At 38.6% G+C, this 20,298-nt stretch overlaps 1 protein-coding gene across 2 annotated transcripts in view; it reads left to right on the top strand.

Moving 5' to 3' along the window:
• The window catches only part of ST8SIA4 (ST8 alpha-N-acetyl-neuraminide alpha-2,8-sialyltransferase 4), a 51,640-nt gene extending 31,569 nt beyond the window's left edge, over positions 1 to 20,071 (top strand). For both annotated transcript variants that reach the window (XM_061479040.1, XM_061479041.1), the window contains exon 5: positions 18,197 to 20,071. In XM_061479040.1, the coding sequence (XP_061335024.1) occupies positions 18,197 to 18,476 (280 nt within the window). In that variant the 3' untranslated portion in view covers positions 18,477 to 20,071. The remainder of the gene's footprint in view (positions 1 to 18,196) is intronic.
• Positions 20,072 to 20,298: the final 227 nt, after the last annotated feature.

The raw sequence follows: 20,298 nt of genomic DNA, 5'->3' as shown, positions 1-20,298 counted from the left end.
CAATTGTATGACAAAGCTACCCAGTTCCTTGAGCTGTGGAGAGAAGCAAGATATGCATCACTGTCCCTGGAAGTGTTCAAAAGCCGTATAGACGAGGCTCTTAATGACATGGTTTAGTAGTGGACTTGGCAGTGCTGGAGTAACGATTGGACTTGATGATCTTAAAGGTCTCTTCCAACCCAGTTGATTCTATGATTCTATGATTTCAGGCACGTGGGAGGTAAAGAGGCCAGGTGATTAGGTGAGCTCTGTCATGCCTTATGATGTTTTAAAGCACAGATCATGTTTTGAAATAAAATAGCTGGCTTATCAGGGGATGGGTCTGGATTCTGCTACTTTGGTGTCAGGAGGTGCACCAGATGACTTAGATGCTAGGTGCCTGTATTTTGGATGGAATGAGATTTAAATCTCTCACCAATCCTCATTTCCTTCCCTGGCTAGACTGAAGTCTCTGCCCCTCTGGACGTTCTGTCTTACGCATCAGTAGACTTTGTTCCTGTGAATCCTATTCTTAGGTGTCCTACTGTCCTTATGCTCATGTGTAGACATAAGGACATGTCTGTACATGAATGGCAGATCAACATTGTATGTGGATTATATTACAAGTTTAATATGAAAAGGTTACTGTATTGAAGTCCTTTTTTGAAATTTGCCCTTCAGGTCGTCAACAAGTAAATTAATGGACAACAGAAAGAATTAAGAAAATAACCACTATTTCTAAAATGTAAAACCCCACTGTTTTTATTTCTATTTTTTTTTTAACTAATATTTCTGTATTGAAACATAGTTTATACCTCATGAACACTGTGGAGACCGCATATTTACATTTTTCATTCTGTATTTAGTGGGGAAAAGGGTCATCATTTGCATTTTTTGAAGCATCTATTTAGTGAAGTGGTAAAAAAAAATTGACTTAGAGAAAGTTATTGCTAGAACTTGCCTTTTCATTTCAAATTTAGTTGCACTGTGTTAGCTAGCATCAGTGAGATATAGGGGAATTTCCCAGCAGAATGAGTAATCATTTTCTCTTCCTACTTGAAAGCAAAGAAGACCTGTAAAAGGATCTGAGATAAGATACTATTGAGAACAAATGTAACTGCTGGTTTCAGAATATTTGGGAGGCTCATGAGGGGATTTTTTTTTTTTTTAATTTTTTTTTAGTTTTTTCAATTTCAGTATAATGGTGGGCACACTCAGAGGTGTTGGCAGAGAGGAAGTAGTGTCTCTCGAGTCATACTGAAACCAACAGGTGGCACATGTTATGCTTATATAAGAATGTTCAGTTTTGCATTAAATTTAATTTACAGAAGGGCAGTATCCTGTTTATTCCAGACTGCTCCTACAGTGTAAAACCCACCTGTAGGTTTTGCAGGCTTTGATGGATTCACGTTTGGCAGGAACTTTCCAGATGAGGCCTTTCTCACCTTTAGTCTGTAAGGGATAGAGTATAGAAGGAGGTAGACTACAGAACATAGCTCTTAAGTGACTGCAAGCTTTCAGAAAGCAGTCTCAAAGTTTCTTTTTATCTCACTTTGCAGAGCTAGCAGTCATTTTAAAACCCCAGAGCAAAACTCTGAGGGCTGATAAAGACAGACAACCCCCCCCCCCCCCCCCCTCAGTGCTGCAGCATGTTCTCTCTAAAGTGAGGTACACATAGCTGCACCAGCTGGGAAGTTGAATAGCTGCATGAAACCTCGCAAGCACAGCTTTGAGCCATACTGGGGAGACTGTGTGCTGAGGTAGCACAGCTGGCTGCAGGTTATCCCCTGGCAGTGTTCAAGGTGAGGTTGGACAGAGCCTTGAGTGACATGGTTTAGTGTGAGGTGTCCCTGCCCCCATGGCAGGGGGGTTGGAACTAGATGATCTTAAGGTCCTTTCCAACCCTAACTATTCTGTGAGTCTATGATTCTATGATTACTGTATGCCAGCACTGGAAACAAAACTCAGGGCTTGACCTGTTTGGCGATTGGGATTTCTGCTGTCTGCAAGGGGTTTGTCATGGGTTTTCATAGGGGAATTGATTTGTTGCAGTTTGTGGGTTTCTCTTGAGTCCCCAGGAACATTTCATAGTAGGAGCAGGTCCTCAGAGATGACAGAAGCTGGCTATGGAGTCAGTTAGCTGGTGAACAATGAATTCTGGGAAGAGAGGACATGTTTGAGAGAATATGGGTAGAGGAACCATTGGCTCTGGAAATCTCAACTCTCTGATGTTGGCATAATGATCAGTTGAGCAGAGGTGAGAAGTAAGAGGAAGCTTCTCTTTCTGGTTTTGTTTTCAATTTTTTCAATTTCTATAAACTTGTTTGTAACAAGCAAAGCAAGTTCGAGGCATGAAATATCTGGGAAATGTGCCAATGTGTAAACACGCTTCATTTCTATAACATTGATGACTTGAAGTTGAGTAGCTTGGATTCAGACCGAGGATCTCACTTCAAATTACTGTTAATTATATGGCTGATGGTAATTTAGTAAATCCACTGGCAATACACTGTGACTTTTAGCATAATATTGAGTAACAGTAAGACATTCGGGTTTTATTTAAAGGCTTTAATGAAGAAAGTAACAAGAATTTTCTTTTAAATGAGTTAACTATATTTACACAGACTTTGATTTTTTTTTTTATTTTAATTGTAATTTTACAGTTTAGTGAACTGGTTACATGATTTGGTTCAGGATTATCATAATTACTTTAAAAAAAAAATGGATTTATAACAGCAGTAATTATAATAGACACTTCTGCTGTGTGCCTCATGCATCAATTGCATGAAAGGTGCATGAAATCCGTGGAAAGAAAATAAAAGCACTTATGCAATGGAATGGACTCATATCTAAATTTTTTGGCAAATGCTAGCTAATCATCACAAAGTCTTCTGTCAGATTTCTCTAGAAACAGACCTTATAGCAGCCTTCCAGCATCTGAAGGTGGCCTACGAGAATGCCAGAGAGGGACTCTTCATCAGGGACTATGGCAATAGGACAAGAGGTAACAGGTTTAAACTTAAACAGGAGATTTAGGTTAGGTATAAGGAAGAAGTTCTTCCCTGTGAGGGGCTGGCACAAGTTGCCCAGAGAAACTGTGGTTGCCCCATCCCTGGAAGTGCTCAAGGCCGGATTGGGCAGGGCTTAGAGCAGCCTGGTCTACTGTGAGGTGTCCCTTCCCTTGGCAGGTGGTTGGAAGTGGATGATCCTTTAAGATCCTTTCCAACCCAAAACAGTCTGTGATTCTGTGATCCTAATACTCAGTTCTGAAATCTATAGTAGGAAAGAGAAAATGATGCAGAAGGCTGTTGTATCAGCAAATCCTGGAGAAAAGCAAATTAAAGATAGGAAGTCTTTCTGGAGGGAACCCAGAGCAATTTCTTTTGGGAAGTTACAGCTTGTAAAATCAGTAGTGGGATCTTAGGCGTCCCACACAGGTATGGTATATTTGTTACTGACCAAGTATAGCAGTGACTGGAAACAGTTTTTTCATGGTGTATTGCATGTCCTTGTGAAACCGGTTGGTGAGCTTGGCAGAACTCCAGTCACATCTCATTGCTGCTAATTGACATTTTGTTTGGCATTGTTTGCAGTGGAGCTAGAGCTCAAGAGGATGTGAAAAGGGAGCAACAGTCCTTCTTTAAAGGCGCTGTTCCATTGGCATTTCAGTGTGTGGACTCCTGTGTATTGTTTAAGTGTGCTTTTAATATTTAATGGACTTTGTAAGGCAATTTCTCATTTCTGAGCTCTACATTAAGTTGTAATGCAGCAGGTGTTTTTCTGTTCAGTCACATTCTTCAATACTTGCATGTGCTTCAGGGAATGCTTTGTTACTGCTTAAAGGTTTTGTGTAATTTCAATCCTGAGAAATAACTTCTGCCTTCTTATTTTACTGAAGTCATTTGCTATTACCCGTATGAAGTCTGGCTCTTCTGGTTGGTTAATTCAGTGGTGGCTTTGAGATTTATTATGGCAAAACCAATAGCTTTTATATCTCATTAATCTGCTCTGGTTCATTGCATTGATCAAATTTAAGGGCCTGTAATGGATATTTTCTATAATAATATCTAGAAGGGAGACTTCAGATTGTATTGATTAAATCAAAAGAGGTCAGATTTTCTTCTGTATAATTGAAGTAAGTCTAACAAGTAACATGCATTGAACATGTTTTATCTACCTGAGACGATGTTAGATATTATTGACGTTAGAAATCAAGGGGAGTTAATCACAAGTTGAGAGGAGTTTTAACCTGTTCATCAATCCAGTGGGCAAAGAGCACCCTGAATGTATTCTCAAGTTCACAGGCTACATTTTTCAAATCAGTTTCGGTATCAGTGCCATTCATTAAATGCTTCGTGATACAGGGCATAGTTTTCATTGTGGGGTCATGTTTATAAATCTCCCCCTATTGCAGGGATACAGAATATAATATTCCATAGCAGGGAGCAGAATGTCCCATAGTTGTGGCTTTTTGTCTTTTTTAGAGAAGATTTAATAGGTAATAGAAGTTGTTAGAAAAAGGGCTTTGAAGAATACAGACCTGTGCAATAGATGTTCTGGGGAACAAACAAATTGTTCCAGGGTTTTCTGAATTGAAAAAGAAGAATTTAACAATTTGAGTAGGTCCTTCCACTATTGTGTTCCTTGTTCCTTAATATGCGTAGTGGACACACTGCATTTTATTCTTATTCCCCTTTTTTTTTTTTTCTGAACATGATAGCATTTGCATTGTTTTGAAAAGAGAGAAAAATCATTAGCTAGAAAATTCATCTGGATTTTTTAAACAGAAATATGTTTACCTGGTATAAGTGTAAAAGCAGATAACTCAGTATGAAAGACTAGATCTAATGGTGAAAGCTAGAATTAATGCATGTTTCTAGCTTTCATTACACCACTCCAGTAACATTCTGCTGCAGTTGCTATAGGAAAAATGCTGATCGGTTGTAAGCTGTAGGAATGCTTTCATAAAACTTCAAGAGTTCTGAAAGTTTTTGAAACATGCTTTTTTTTTTTTATAAATCTGAACCAAAGTTACCTGTATATTTCAGAGCACTTAGCAATGTCATCCAGTCAATCTGCTGCACATAGCTTTTATTGTAACTTGTCAGTAAGACTAAATTGTTCTTTTCTCCTTACTTTTTCCCTTCAGCTGAATTGTTGTCTTTGTTTAAACGAAAGATTTTTGCCTGTCTTAATTTGACGTGGCTGTCGCAAAGAGGCATTCACTGATGTGCTTGAAGAGGCTTATGCAATCAGTCCCTCTCTTGTTCCAAACCAAATTCTTTTTCCACTCCATTTGCCCATGTTTGACATGGGAGATAGCTTTGCATGTGGTAATTTTTAATGAACATTTTGTCATGCCCTCAGCAATCCCCAGAAGAGGTCAGAACCCCAGGGCAGAGTCTGACGAATCATGTAAGTTCAAGATTAACATGAACATGTGGTTGTGTTGTATTATATGTTATTTCACTGACATGGGTATGTATTACATCAGTTGAAACTGAAATCTAAAATTACTTAATTTCTCTCATATCTGAAATATAATCTGTGTAATTGCCATCGTGTAACAGATATTTAATAGTTATGTAATAGTAAAATTATTGGTTTGCATTTATTAGAGGATTCATCATTACTGTGCAGGACATGGGTCAAATTAATTTCTTGGCAATGGAAACTGTGCTGACCCAAATCATTATCGAGTTTTCCTACAAAGAAACTGCTTCAATAGCTTTTTTGAGAATTCAGTAGCTACTCTGAGACATATAAATAAAGGCTCTTTCAGGAAAGGAATAGGACTGGTAGAAAGTAACCTGCTTATTTATCACACTGCTCAATTTCTGTTAAAATTGCCCCTGTGGGCCACGTGGAATCAGACACACTCTTACGTTCCATTTCTCAGTTTCACCTCCAGCAATACAAGACATCCTATAGGGGCTTGTGTCTCTGCCCTTTAGCTTGAGGCTGACCTCTGGTATCAACCCTGCTGATGCCAGACCAAACATTCTCCTAGGAAGCTAGCCCACCATCATAGTTGGTCTGGATTAACACCTAGGTCCATGAAGTGTGCCAGCAGCAGGGAGCAGTGGTGCTGCCTTTTGTGCCTCCTCTGAACGGGGAGAGAGCCAGAGAGGATGAGTGGAGAGGAAGGATTTTCCAACAGTGGTTACCATTTGAGGCAAAGCTTTTCCTTCAGCGGAGGAAGAAGTTCTTTTTCAAACCCAGACTGAACATGATGTAAGTCAAAACACAAGCTTAGGCTATAAGCATCCTAATAACTTGAAAATCTTAGTGAAGTAAAATACTGGTTTTCTATGAATGCCAAATCCTGGTTGGTTTTTTTTGTTGGTTTTTGTTTTTTTTTCTATACACTACGTGCTTTCTTTTGTCTGTCACTTTGCTGTACTTCTAATTTCTGTTTTGCCTTATTTGCCCCCACCTTTACATATATATATATATATATATATATATATATGTTTCTGTGTGTGAAAAGTTTGGTAGGTGGTCGTATTTTACTGAATACAAAATGAGTTGTGAAGGCAAAGGTAGTTCCTTCTCTAAACCCAATAAAATATTCTTGTGCCATCTCCAATCTAAATGTGATTTTTACGCTCCTGCCATTCATCTCTTTGCTTAATAACTTCTGTTTAATTCCAACTAATGCAAATAATCTTTTTAGAGAAGGAAATAAGCAGTATTTTGAATATATATGAGAGGAAAAAAAAACAATTGACTCTCTCTAAAACATACTTAAATTTCTAGCCCCATTTACATAAAGTGCAGTTGCTTTCTATTGCTTATTTTTATAACTGTTTTGTTAGGATTGGTCCCTGTGGGCTTTCCGGAATGGAAATCCAGCAGTCCTTTTCCTGCCAAAGTTTTTTGTTTGCACTGTCAGTATGCTTAACTTTTGTAAGTATTATTTGTGTGTGTTGAACTGTTGATTTGGGACTGAAGACATAATGGTGGTCTAGTCTTCAGTATCTAAAGGTTTGTATAGAAGTCTGATTTGCTTAACCCATTACAATGAGTTTAGAGATGTTTACATATTCCCTAATGTATGTCTAATCATGAAGGAAAACTGCCCAGCTCAGTACTTATAAGTCACTGGTCTGAAGAAGTGTGTTCATCTGGAAAAGCAGAGATATGCTTTAGATTGAAGCACATCAGCACAACTCCATAAGCAAAGCAGCTCAGTGCCTTTCCCTCACTGTGCTTAGCATATTCACATATGAATCAATGATCATGAGCATTAGCATTCTCAAATTTTCTGAATATATTGCTCTCTTCAGTCATGAGTGCCAGAGGACTGTTGATGTTATCACTATCTATTGGGTAGGTCTGTAAGACTATATGGTAGAAGCATCCTTCCAGTCAACAAAATGTCTTGCTCAGAAAAGCTTTGCTTGGTACTTTGTGCCTTCCTGCTTCGTCATAAAAGGTGGCCAGATAGTGAAAGCTTGGACTTTCACACAAAACCTGAATAGCACAGAAAGGATAGAGCTGAACTGTCTTCTAGATTATACACAAACATAGTTTATGAGGTTCCAACCAGGTATTTCTTACCAATTGTGTTGTAGGAAATGGGGAGATACTTGTGTAACAGGAAGGCATGGCATTAATGAAAAGGTGATATGAGGAAAGATTCGTGTTTGATTATGTGAATAAAACCCAAAGAAACATTAACATATCTTCATATCTTTGTACATGAGCTGGCAATACACACTTGCAGCCCAGAAAGGCAGACTTATGCATAAAAACAAATGTAGCTAGCAGGTCGAGGGAGGTAATTCTGCCCCTCTACTCCACTCTTATGAGACCCTACCTGGAGTAGTGCATCCAGCTCTGGGGCCCCCAGTACAAGAAGGACATAGACTTGCTGGAATGAGTCCAGAGGAGTGACACAAAAATGGTCAGAAGACTGGAACACCTCTCCTATGAAGAAGGTCAGAGAGAAGTATAATTATTCAGCCTAGAGAGTAGCAGGAGAGGGCTGCCTAGAGAGGGCTGCAAGGAGACCTTATTGTTCATTTCAGTATTTGAAAGGGACTTATAAGAAAGGCAGAGAGAGAATTTTTTCCAGGGTCCCTAGTGAAAGTACCAAGGGACTGTGGTTTTGAACTGAAAGAAGATAGGTTTAAATTGAACAGAGCAATGCTTTATGATGAGTGTGGTGAGGCACTGGCACAGGTTGCCCAGGGAAGTTCTGCATTCCCCATCCTTGGAAGTGTTCAAGGCCAGGTTTGATAGGTATTTGAGCAACCTGGTCTAGTGGAAGGTGTCACTGCCCATAGCAGGTGGGATAAGACTAGGTGATCTTTAAATGTCCTTCCCAACCCAAACGGTCTGCAATTCATTGAATTTTGTATTTTGCCCCCTTATCTGTATTGCAAGATTGTGTATTGTCTAAGTATGTCACAGAAATAAGGTAGATATGGAACACCACTCTGAGAGATGTATCTCCTTTCAGGAAACCTCAGGAAAGAGCTGATTTGCCAGAAATGAAAACCTTCTCTCCAGAAATCTATTAGTTTTCGTAGTCTGTAAAATGTACTCTAGGTCTGTTTTGCTGCAACTTTGCTATGCACCTATGTGCACATCCAGTGCATCTGTGATCTCTAAATAAATTATTTACAACTAGCTTCTTCTATAATGAAAGTATTTTTTGCTCTTAAAAATGGTTATGTTCATGAGGGAGCAACGCTTTTCAGCAGTGCTAGAATGAGTGTCAGCTGATGACTTCCATGATTCTGAAGCAAGGCTAAGTGTCTGCATTGCTGTGCAATAGAAGACTAACCACTTTTACTGTCAAAAGATTCAGTGCTCTTTATGGCATAAATGTTTTCTGAAGAGCTGAAATTACTTTGAAAAATATTTTTATGTGTATTCTTTGCAATTTTCAGGAGCTACCTAAGTAAGTAGCCTCTACTTTCTCTTCTGTAATGTGATGTATCACAAAGAATAGCTCTAACTACCCAAGCAGCAGATGAGTGTTTTCCGGCATGTTTTGAGAGCTGGAGGAAAACAACAGTCTGGGCAAACTCCGCTATTTTGGAGCAGTAGGGAATACTGACCGCTGGACAGAGATCACAGCATGTTGCAGAAGTAATGAGTGCAGCCTTGTATAGTGGATACAGGTGAATCATTTCTGTGGCTTAAAAGTCACTGTGAAAAGAGAAGTGATCGAAGTTATGTCCCAGAAGCTTGAACACTTGGAGAAAGGAGGAAGTGAAAAGAAGCTGTGAAAAGGCCCGTTCAGGTGTTTCTGTGTAAGAATGCGAAGACAAAGGTGTCCCACAGATGTCAGCAAAAGGTTTGCTCAGCAAACTTATTTTAAAAGTTGTCATGAATGTGATCTGCATGGTGAGAAAAGCATGAAAATAAAGAGAAGATTCATCTTTCCTTACAGCTGAAAAAATATTGTGTGGCTAGTCATAGATGAGACTGAATAAATGATCTGAAAGACCAGTGATAAGCAGGAAAAAAAGCTTATACCAAAACTCAACCATGAAAGTGACTTTGCCTTCTGGAAGCAATTAAGGAAATTTTGAATGGACCAAATGCACACCAGAACTTTCTAAGTTGGTCTTAAAAATAATATGTCAACATTAGAGTATGTCTATGCATTCCAGCTTACCCAGTAAGCTATGAGAAGATGGTTATTGTGAAGTGAATAGAGGAAATGTGGTCATGATGATCCTTCAACCAGTAATCAGTGTGGAGTAGATCAAGCCCAGTCTGTTAATAATAGTGTTGTGTTATAAAAACTTCCATTCTGCAAGCTTCTCTAGTGATCCAACCCAGTTCTCCAGCATTTACCAGAGTTTCACAAGTGGTGATCTAGAATCAGCTGAGATTTACTATGTGAAAGCAGTTTTGCATACTGGCATAAGTGTTTACGGAAACAGCTTGGTGGTTTATAAATTTAAAATTTTGGTCATATGGTTTAACTTTTGTTCATGTTCTGGAGTGCCTTGGTCATGACAGCAGTGAGCAGGGTGCCAGGTACCTCATTGCTAAACTTTGCAGAGGTGTGAATAGCTTGATCTTCTCACAGCCCTGTAAGAAGAGCTTGGTCTTGTAGATGTGCTCAGAAGTGGTTTTGTGCCTCTTAAAACTCGGCTTTCACGGAGATATGGTGCTGTTTTCTTCCAGAAGTTACTCAAGCAGATGGGACACAATGGCTCTCATTCTTCTTTTCTACTGCAGCTTGGGTATACAGCACTTCCTAAGGCTCAAACTTGCCTCTTCCACCATCTGACCAGGTTGAGGCCCATGTTTTCTGCAGTCATGCTCTATCTCGTACTGGGAGCTTTTCTGGGGAAGGAGATGTCATCTGCCCGTCCTGCTGGAATGCTTCTACTTGAAAACCAAAAAAGGGGGGAATTTTGAAAGTCCTTGTTTATGAAGGAAGAATCAAGGACTCTGAAGCATGGGCATTTTATATTTTGAAACTAATGGTGGGTTAACATGCAAAAATATTGTCATTTGTTTGTCAAGGTTTGAAATATGGCTCTTTTCCTTTGCATGAATGCTTTTATCAAATGGTTAAAGAGGTTTATTCATCCTATGATTTCCTTATAAATCTAAGTCAATAATACTTATTTATTAGCTTATTTATTTGTTTTTAAGATGAAAACTGAAAGAGCTAATATGGGTTCAAATAAAAGTATTCCATTCGCCTGGAGATATTGCAGAAGTTGAGGCATGTTCCCGTATCCTGTTAATTAGTCCTCAAGGTTTTCTCTTTCATATATAGGCCTTACTGCCCCATCCTTTCAAATATTATATAGTGCATGTGGCTTATGTCTGCAGAAGATTGCAGTTGTTACACCAAAATCTTTTTAAGTATGAGGAAGGATTTCATGGGCTTAACTGGTGTTCATTTTAGCGAGTGTTTCTTAAATCACTGGCAAAAGAAGGGCAGTGTTATGCTGTATTTTGAAACTTCTTTATCCTTAGCAGATCCTTTTCCTATTGAGGTGATTATCCAGAAGCTGATTAAAGCATCTCTAGGTGCAGATCATGCTAGAGCAGTGATGCAAAGCAGAATAGTTTCCTACACCAGGGAAGCTAACTGTTTTATTTTAAGACAGGTAAAAGTGAGCTTTAATATGTTCTTATTTTTCCATAGCTGGTATAGACTGTGTTAAAATTCTCTGCAGTGGTGGTGACACTGAATGGCAGTCTACTGGCCATGCTCTTATTTATCTGTGGCAATGCAAGGTATGTAACATGACTGTGTTCACTATTGATATCTTGGTATTTTCTTTTTTTTTCTAAGGAAGATTGCCAGGCAGACCACTCTTTCGCTCAGGTTGTCCTTGAAATCTGCTTTATTTAACATTAGTGAATTAAGTTAAAATAGTGAATTAAAGTAGAATTTAAAAAGTTAAGTTAAAGGAGTGAATGTTAAAGTAGTGAATTAAGCAGATTACAAGTTTGGGGAGTATTTCCGCTCCTGATAATGTACATTATTCCTTTTAATGAAATGGCTCTTGTGTATGCTATTTCAAAATATTGTACATGGAAAGCTACTGTGCATGCAAACATTGAGCAGTGTTTCTGTGCTGGGTGTCGCACTCCCAGTGTTACTGTTAACACTTAATTCTTTCACAATCTAGAGTCCTTGTTCAGCTTCCTGTCCAAGGCATATCTCAGTCAGAAAAGGAAAATTATGCTTTTTTATTCATACGTTCACATAAATTCATAGGGAGTTGAAGGACTCTTTGTATGATTTATGTGATTAATCCCACTGAAGACATGAAAAGACAAGCAAAGTCTTTATTCTTTCTCAGCGTAAGGAAGTTCTTTGAGCTAACACCTTCTAGAGAAAGCAGATGCTGGTCCAAGAACATAAAAATGTCAGTTTGAGTGGATCTGCCTATAGCCTGTGGTCTTAGCAGTGCCAGGTGCCAGCACAGAGGCTTATTAGAAAGAGAGGAAATGTCAAGTGTTTACTCTGTGATGAGTGCTTTCATGGTCAGCAGCTTGAAGATGAAGCAGCTTCTCCTTGAGAAGGAGCTTCATCTGCACCACTGTGTTTGTGAATTGTAACAATATGTGTCTTTTTAGTCAGTTGGCCATTTTGGTCATCCAAAATACTCTGTTGCAGTGAATGCCACTGTTCAATGGCATATTGTATAAAAAAGAACTTCCATCTGTTTATTTCAGATCTATTATTGAATGCCTCCACCAGGTCCATAGTTTTTATGTTGCAGTGCTTGTTAAAGTAGTAATTGGATCCCTGTTTGCCACCTTTACACACTAGATGATTTTGGAGCTCTTTGCCACGTCCCTTCTTAGTTGTCTCTGTGTCAAGCTACTCAGTTTTATCTCCTCTCATACAACAAAGAAGTTATGTTTATCTCCTCCAACAAAGAAGTTATTTTATTGTTGTGACAACCTATGTCACTTTTCTCTTTGTTGTCCTGTTTTACAATATTTTTTGAGGAAGTATTTTTTTCAAGACAACATACATCATCTGGCTTCTTCCACTGACAGAGACAGTCGAGTAACACTGGAATGTTTTGTCTTTTTTCTCACAGTGTTTTGCTTCTACCTTCTTATTTATACTAGCATTTTAACCTTTTAAATATCATGTAAGATTTCTCAGAAGACTCTTCATGAAATATTCCCTCCATGTAACGGCTCTGAAAGGAACAGAATTTCAGTGACAGGCAAGTGTGTATGATTGAGTTTGCTTGGAGATCAGCATGCCCCTCAATGAACAGAGCTTGGTATATATAACCTTCAGAGCTATTCAGGTTATAACATGTATGTTTCCTCAGTTTCAGTCTTGTCCAGAGAAAGGAGTTTAAAATCTTTTGAAATATGTCACAACCAAATTCTTAGTTCATTTATACCTAGAAATCCTGTCAAATTTGTAGGTATGGCAAATAAAGAGGTTAAATATGCTGGCTTGTCTGACGTTTGAAGGTAGCTGATCATATCAAGTTTTCCTTGTCTCACATGACACATATAATTCTGAATAGAATCATAGAATAATTAGGATTGGAAAGAACCTTAAGATCATCTAGTTCCCACCCCCCTGCTGTGGGCAGGGACACCTCACACTAAATCATGTCACCCAAGGCTCTGTCCAACCTGGCCTTGAACACCACCAGGGATGGAGCATTCACAACTTCCTTGGGCAACCCATTCCAGTGCCTCACCACCCTCACAATAAAGAACTTCTTCCTTATATCTAACCTGAACTTCCCCTGTTTAAGTTTTAAACTGTTACCCCTTGTCCTGTCACTACAGTCCATAATGAAGAGTCCCTCCCCAGCATCCTTATAGGCCCCCTTCAGATACTGGAAGGCTGCTATGAGGTCTCCACAGCCCCAACTTTCTCAGCCTGTCTTCATACAGGAGGTGCTCCAGTCCCCTGATCGTCCTCGTGGCCCTCCTCTGGACTTGTTCCAACAGTTCCATGTCCTTTTTATGTTGAGGACACCAGTACCGTACACAATACTCCAAGTGACCTTGGAAAGCATGTCTCATGTTTTAAAATAGTCAGAAGCCATCTATTCCACAGTAGTAAGAGTTGTCGTTAGAATTCCCCAGTATCCATTTAATGTAATGACAATCAGCACGAGGTGTTGCATGTATTAGTCATTGTAATAGAGTCCTGTCAGAAGATCATTTTAACATTATCTTTAAAACAGATGTCTATGTTTTTTATGTGTTTATTTGAATTTAATTTTTGTCAGTAGCTGCAAGAAGTCATTATCTGCCAGCAACATGCTATGCAATTAACAGTTCTTCTGCAAACATGCTGATAGTAGTACATTTCATTCTTATAAATGTAAAAATATCTTGCTAGGTGTGGGTGAAAGTGTGGTGGTTTTGTCTGTGGGTTAAACCGTAGGAGATATTTTGATTTGGCAGAAAGAGATTCAATATTTTTAAAGGCCAAAATATTGAGGTTCTGTAAACACTGAAGACAAATGTCAGTGTCAAAGCAATCTTTTAACAGTGATTAAGGGTGTAAAAAATCGATTTATCTCAGGGCAGACTTTTACGTTTTAATTACTTCAGTTTTCAGGTGTTGGAAGATTTTTTCCTCTCATATTCCTTTCTTTCATGGTTCCTTTCATTTTTCCAGACCATTACAAATCATATCAATTTACTGCTCACTTACAAGGCTTAACACCAATGTACAGTAATTTGTAACTTGTACTGCATTGTAACTGAGCCCAGTGGCAAAAATTAGTTACAATTATTGAAGTGTTGTAGCCAGTAACTGAGGGCAATCATTTTGCCGGAAGGTTACTTCTGAACAAAGAAGGAATGTTTTATATCACATTCTGTTCACACCATGGTTTTTATTTATTTCACTTTATTTCAAATTTCCTTCATGCAAGGTTGAGTTAAGAAGTTTCAGGTCAGCTGGGGTTAAGAAAAGATGAATGTTTGTGAGGACTGAAAGAAAGTAAAATGTTACAAAGAAAAGAAATATTCTCAAATGTATATTTAGAATTCCAGAGCTCGAATGAGAGTTTGTTGACCTCAACAGAAACAAACTCTTAAATTTTTACTTTCCAGTGTAATCCCATTGATTCCAGTGGAGGTACAGCGCATGTGTGACTGGAGGTTCCTCATAGAAGTTTTCCATTTTCTGCTTCTTTACTTGGAGTAGAAAGCCTTCTTATTGCTTCTGGGATGGCAAAAATTGGCATGCAAATACGTCGAACACGTTAAAATATAAGTATCTGTGGTTTGCCCTGTTAACTCTTATGCAGTTTTAAGACCAGTTCTAACCTCCACAACCATGTCTGAAGAAGTACCACTTTAAGATATTTTGCCAGCATTTGCAGGCAATTCTCTGTATAACTTAAATTTCCTGTTTGTTAAATTGTTGTGGATTTCTTTTTTCTCAAATCTGTCAGGTTTACTTTGAATTTTCATTCTTACCCTCAGTGATTGATTATAGGTTTCAAACCAGTTTTTCTCCCAGGTAGTAAGAAAATAATATTTTACCACAAAGTCATGGGTTTTAGCTTGCTTTAAGTTGTAGGAAAACAATCTTCCACAAGAAAATGTTAAAATATTTTTGTTTCTAACACTAGGAATTAGAATTTATTGTTTGTTGTCAGTGTGAATAAGAACAGAATGTGATTTATCTGGCAAAGGTAAGTCCCTTTTAAAATCGTAAAATAACAGAACATTTTGTAAACATCCTGTACATTGTGTACAAGGGGAGAACACTTCATGTCATATACCTGACTGGAAGCAAGGTTTTTGGCACTGTCTCCCCCAGTATTCTTTTATCCAGGTTATGATGCTGTACTGTGAATGACTGGATTACTAAGTGGGTCAAAGTCTAGCTGAACAATTGGGCTGGATGCATAGCCTAATGGGAGCCTTAGGAAATCCAGTAAGAACAAATACAGAGGTCTGCGCCTGGGAATGAGTTAACACTAGCAGCAGCACAGGCTAGGGGCTGACTGAGTGGCAAGGATGAGCTCTGTTGGAAGGAACCTGGACATCAGCGGGACCTTGATAGGCTGGAGAATTGGGCAAAGAGAAACCTAATGGCGTTCAGCGAGGGCCACTATAAGGTACTGCACCTGGGGAGGAAGAACCCCAAGTGTCAGTGCAGGTTGGGGCTGATCTACTAAAGAGTTGTTCAGCTGAGAAGGACCTTGGAGTATTGGTGGATGACAAGTTGACCTTGAGCTGGCAGTCTGCCCTTGTGGCCAGGAGGGACAAGAATGTCCTGGGGTACCTCGGGAGGAGCGTGACCAGCAGATCAAAGGAGGTGATCCTCACTCTGCTCGACTCTGGTGAGGCCACATCTGGAGAACTGTGTCCTTGGTACAAGAAAGACAAGGAGCTACTGAAGAGAGTCCAGTGGAGACCACAAGGATGATCTGGTATCTGGAGCATCTCTCTGAGCAGAGATTGCAGGAGAGGCCATGACTGAGAGGGGATGTATTTAATGCATATCAATACCTCAAAGGCAGGTGCCAGGAGGATAATGCCAGACTCTTTTCAGTGGTGCCCAACCACAGGACAAGGAGAAATGGGCATAAACTAAAACATAATAAGTTTCACCTCCACGTGAGTTGGAACTTTTACGTTGAGGGTGGCAGAGCACTGGAACAGGCTGCCCAGGGGGGCTTGTGGAGTCTCCCTCTCTGGAGACATTCAAAACCCACATGGACACATTCCTGCGTGACCTACTCCAGGTGGCTCTGGTCTGGCAGGGAGTTGTACTGTATGATTTCCAGAGGTCCCTTCCAACACTGACATTCTGTGATTCTGTGATCTGGTAGGAAGCAAGAGCTCAAGTCATCAGCGCTCTTTGGCAGCAAAGAGCCAAAAACATCTGGGGCTGTATTGACAGGAGGGTAGCTGGTCAAGTGAGGAAAGTGATTGCCTCCTCTACCCAGCACTTGTTAGACCACATCCAGAGGCTGTGACCTACTTTACGCCCCCTTAATACAGGAAAGATATTGCCAGCTGCAGTAAATTTTGCTGGGAGCTGCAGAGGTGGTTAAGCTGGAGCACAGGCCCTGTCAGCAGTGGCTGAGGGACCTTACTTTGAGAAAGAGATTGGACTAGAGATCTGCTAATGTCCCTTCCAGCCTGAATAACCCCATGGTTCTTGTAAAAGTCATTACTGAGATGTTTAATTTTTATACCTATGTCTCAATTTGAAATCAAATTATTTAACACATAAGTCTTTCTCCTTTACCCTAGTTTTTATTATTATCTTAGTAGAGATAATAGACTTTGCCAAAAATTACATTTTTATATAAAGAATGTTAAAACATGCAAGTCTTCTATTCACGGTGTGGGACTACATGTAAGAACTAGCTTTTTGTAAGATAACAGCATTAAAAAGGAAGGAAAAAACATTTTCTTTAAGCCTAAAGAACCAGAAAGTATTAAAATATTCCTGCTACAAACCATTTATTGACAATACTTATCTCCAGTCTTAACAAATACTAAAAGATATCTTTGACTATTTTCACTTTTGTGAAACATGTAGATGATTACTGTTTAAATTTTAAAATCATGTGAGATCTCTTTGAAGTGTGCCTGCTCAGTAGAAATAAAGGATTGTAGAAAGGAGAACCATATTGGACTGAATGAAAGAGGTCAAAGGTTTGTGCCATGACAAACTATATAATATGTCTGAGGCAGATAGAAAGCTTTTGGAGGCAAAGATGGCTTCAATTTGGGACAAGGAGCTGAGGTAAAATGCGATAATATCAGATGAAAGGAGCAGGTGCAGAAGGGTATAGTTAGAACTGCTTGAGTTGGCTGAGCATATCTTTTTGTCATGAAGGAAAGACTAAATACATGAACTTGCCTAAAATAGCTAAGCACTGAACTAGCCTTTCCTTCATTTCAGACTGACATGAAATTTCAGGCTGACATGAAACATGATACACTTATTTTATCTAGGGTGCATACATTTTCTGCATAACAGGTTACAATGTGAGGGAAGTAACTTCCCACAGATCCATTTGACTGCCATTTCGTGCCATTCAATGTTTTGAAGAGACAAACCAGACATGTTGTTACCTGTTTAGGAAAACTGTCCTATAGCTTCAATCAGATCTGTGCACTGTTGAGTACAAAACAAAACCTTTTCAAAATTATTAGCATCAGCTTTTGCTTTTCTGGAGACTGCTGTTAGCAGCCAGGAAGCTTTGAGTACTTAATCACAAAGTAATTGAAGCTTCGCTTCTGTTTACTTCTGAAAATCACATTCTTAAAGTGTTACATGTATTATTTCCATTTACTTTCTATTTAGCAAGCAACCTGTAAGTAATCACAATCAGATATTCCATGTAGGACTGACTTGATAAGGTGAATTGGATGCTGCAAGAGGTCAAAGTTTATAGCAAGAGGTCAAAATTTATAGAAAGAGTCTGTTCCCTGATCTGGTTGAGGATTTTAGCTACAGTTTTCTGGCATTTGCAGGCATTGTGATTTCTTGTTAGGGTTAAAGCTTGAATTAAGAACCTTAGTTGGCCAGGTTTTCTTCAGCTTGGTGTCAAGTTTCACTTCTCTTCTTCTAGGTGGAATGAAGGTGTGCCAAACCGGTGTTGTCATCTATAATTTCAGTTTAGAGAGAAGAATGAAACTTTTGCTTCTATTATAGTGTAAAATAAATGCATTACAGGTAAAATAAGTTTACAGGATTTATTCACATGAAGTTGTATGAGAGTTTCTTAATGTACTTTTTCTTTCTTTGCAGCTATTGGCTGACAAACAAGGTCCACATTAAACGACCCAGCACTGGTCTTCTCATGTATACGCTTGCCACCAGATTTTGTGATGAAATTCACCTGTATGGATTTTGGCCATTCCCAAAGGATTTACATGGGAAACCAGTCAAGTACCATTATTATGATGATCTGAAGTACCGGTACTTTTCTAATGCCAGTCCTCATAGGATGCCATTAGAGTTTAAGACGTTGTATGTATTACATAACAGAGGAGCACTTAAATTAACGACAGGGAAATGCATACAGTAATAAGGCTCATGTAAAGTACAACAAGAAGTACAGTATGCACACCTTGTCATAAAGATGTTGTGGAATGGCAATCAGATCCCAGTGAAGATACATTTCAATACCCACTAAGCCATCAGAAAAAGGAATTTTACCAGAAGTACATAACCAGCTATTATACCTGTAAAGTGCTATATAACTAAGCTATCTTGACTGCAAGGGTTCAAGTAAGTGCCACTTTCACTAAGAACAAAGATTGAGTGTATGCTCAGTAGTGTTTACAGATTGCAGTGACACGTTGATCATGAACTAAAGAAGCAAAATACAACCTGTTTACTGCTGACTTGCTTCTGTGGTCAGGCAGCCCTCAGAAGAAATCCCCAGTGAATGGAATATTTCTTAAGCAATTAAATGAGGCATTAGCAAAAAGATCATGATGGAGTTGAGTAGAGTGAAGTCCGTAAGATCAAACAAATCGGTAAATGCCTTCAGTCATGGGACTGCTTATGATCTTGTATTATAATCTCAGCTTTTGTTGCTGTTTTCCTTACTGCTGTTGGTTGGGTTTTGTTGCTTTTAAGTATTTGAGCCCTTAAAGGATTTTGAGAATGTAAGTATGTATCTTATGGAATTGTCTTAGGAAAAAAAATCATAAGGTGGGAGGGTGGAGGGAAATGTCAATCAAAAATCAAATATTTTATCGTTATTGTGATGCATCTTGCTGTCACACAACCTGTAATATCCCAATTGTTTTCTGGCTACCACTGTCAGTGCCCACTACATGGAGCCAGTCAGAGGTCATTTTGATCCATTTTTAAAGAGTAGTTTTTCTGTTGTGTTCAGATATGAAAACATATGAGAAGGTGCCCTTATTTTTGGTACCAAAGATTACTTTTATGCACATTATTTCTTTTCCTTGAAGAAAGAGTGTAGATTTATTATGATGTTTCTTTGCTGCTGAAGGGAGCATATTCTTTTTGTTGTTTAATTTTTTTCATTAAGCATCTCAAAGCAAAGCTTCTTTTCTGGCTTTGCATATAGAATTTCATTTTTCAAAAAAATCTGCAGGAGTAAAGAAATTATTTCATACATTCAAATACATATATACATACACAATTTTTGTTCCTGATTTTAAAGGAAAATACAAAGTCTAAAGGAACTCAGGTGACATCAGAACATGTATAAAGAAAACAAATATAGGAGACCTAGCCAATTAAATGGAAAATAAAAGAAATGTAGATCAAACTGTTCTTTTAAAACTTAGATTTCTAACAGTGTTGAAGGTACTACTTGTTTGTATCAACTTGATGTTCTGATGTGTAATTGAAATAACAGAGCTGCATTATCTCACAGTGATTTTTCTGAGCATCATTCCTGTTTATCCATGAAACCACTCTCTTATTTCAAAAAAGAGAATAAGAAATTACAGGAAGGTGAGAGAGGGTAAAGTGTCAATGCAGCATATACTAACATAAAAAACCTGTCTGCATATGATATGTTTTAGTCCTAATGGAGCTGGCAAATGAAGAACACCATGATTCCACTATTTTCATGTCAGGCTAGGCTAAGGAGAAAACATGCAGGTAAAATGTATGGATGTTTTCTTTTATGTTCTTAGCTCTATGTTCTTCTTCTATGTTTCTTTTATGTTCTTAGGCCCTCATCTCCAAATATGATCTTCCCTATACCTGTTGAATTTTGAACTAACTTGAGCAATTTCATATGTAGCACAACACTCTCAAGCATTGACTAGCTAAAAGTGCCATTTATTACCCAGTTTTCCGCTCAAGTTCACCTGTATTTCGTATTCATGACTAAAGTTCTCTGATTATGTAAATGTAGTAGC

This window comes from Pezoporus flaviventris, unplaced genomic scaffold (genome assembly GCF_033815535.1).
Source record: "Pezoporus flaviventris isolate CSIRO_AGI_PZ_B2104156 unplaced genomic scaffold, CSIRO_AGI_Pfla_v1 ptg000140l, whole genome shotgun sequence".
In the NCBI taxonomy this organism is placed as follows: Eukaryota; Metazoa; Chordata; class Aves; order Psittaciformes; family Psittacidae; genus Pezoporus; species Pezoporus flaviventris.
This window is presented reverse-complemented; position numbering and strand designations above follow the sequence as displayed.